Source organism: Pteropus medius, unplaced genomic scaffold (genome assembly GCF_902729225.1).
Source record: "Pteropus medius unplaced genomic scaffold, Ma_sr-lr_union100, whole genome shotgun sequence".
Classification (NCBI taxonomy): domain Eukaryota; kingdom Metazoa; phylum Chordata; class Mammalia; order Chiroptera; family Pteropodidae; genus Pteropus; species Pteropus medius.
In genome coordinates this window covers 3,989,876-3,991,115 of record NW_024350927.1, presented here as the reverse complement: position 1 = coordinate 3,991,115, position 1,240 = coordinate 3,989,876, and the positions used below count along the sequence as shown (strand labels likewise).

The following is a 1,240-nucleotide window of genomic DNA, read 5'->3' as shown; positions in this document are numbered from 1 at the left end:
GATAACACAGCCTGGGGAAACCGCCAGGGTCCCTGCCACCCGCTTCTGGCCTGTTCACCCAGTCCCTGCTCTCTCTTGCAGCTCCCCCTACAAACTATGGGCTCTACGAGCAGCTGAAGCAGAGATGGCTCGCAGGCAAGGCTGGCCTGAGAGAGAGCGTTTACGCTTCGTCCTACCCCAGACCACCGCTGTGCGCTCTGTCCCCCCGGGAGCACGCCATCCCCGTCCCTCTCCCTCGCTTGCGACCTGTCCCGCACTTCTGAGAACTGCCACCCCATGGGCAGCACAGGCAGAACCAACTGGAGACCCACTGCTCTACTGGACCTGCCAGACAGCAGGAGGCTGCAGACACCCCAAGGTTTAAATCTGGCCCATCTGAGGGGCCCTTAGAATCATGGTCTGTGTTTTACGATTCCCGCCCCTCCCCCACGCCCACAGAGTCCTTTGTTTTCCATCCAACAATTAAAGCTGTTTGACAATGTGGGGTGTCACGCATGTGCCAACGACAGACTTAGAATGTCAAGAAACGGGAAGGCCCTTTCGGTTCCGCTCCCTCGTTTCACATGAGGGGAAACCGAGGCCCAGGGAAGTAAGGGGACTCCTTCAGGTTCTCACAACTTGGCACAGGCCCTCTGGAGGTGTCTGGTCCAATGGGGGAAATGAATCTGACTATGAGATGCATCCCAAAAACTACACGGAATAGTCAACCGTGGTTATGGGGTGGACAAGGAAGGGGTCTAGCGAGGCTGTCATTGCCTCGGCCGGGGTGCTCTGAACCCGAAGGTTCAGTTGAAGGGAGGACACACAATGAGTCCCCTCCACCTTGGAGCTCTCGAATCTTTCTAGGAGTTTGGGGATGGGGAATTTTTTTTTGGAGGGAGGGTGGACCCCCTGACAGGACAACTCGGGTTCTGTCCTGGTGCAGAGACTCGGAGCTGTCCTCGCCCAGGATGCAGTCCCCGGAGGCATGTCCTGCCACCGATGTGGGGGCTGGCCTCGGGCTGAGAACGGCATGCCCCTAATCTCCCGTCTCTGACTGTCAGGATTTGTTATGCATAATTATTGGCTGAATGAATGGACGAACCATCGTCTCTTTGGGCTCCTCAGTGAACCCACACTCTGCCCTGTTTATTACATCCCACCTTTGTTCTCCGACTTGACCCTCTGTTCAGCCGCGTCCTGTCCATGTAAGCGGGTCCAAACCTGTAGAAAAATGTTTATAAAAGTTAACTAGAGGTTT

General features: G+C 55.9%; 1 protein-coding gene across 1 annotated transcript in view; it reads left to right on the top strand.

Moving 5' to 3' along the window:
- Positions 1-349, top strand: part of CFAP107 (cilia and flagella associated protein 107) — an 11,945-nt gene extending 11,596 nt beyond the window's left edge. Inside the window, exon 4 of the mRNA XM_039842042.1 lies at positions 82-349. Coding sequence (XP_039697976.1) covers positions 82-263 — 182 coding nt within the window. The 3' untranslated portion in view covers positions 264-349. The remainder of the gene's footprint in view (positions 1-81) is intronic.
- The last annotated feature ends 891 nt before the right edge of the window (positions 350-1,240 follow it).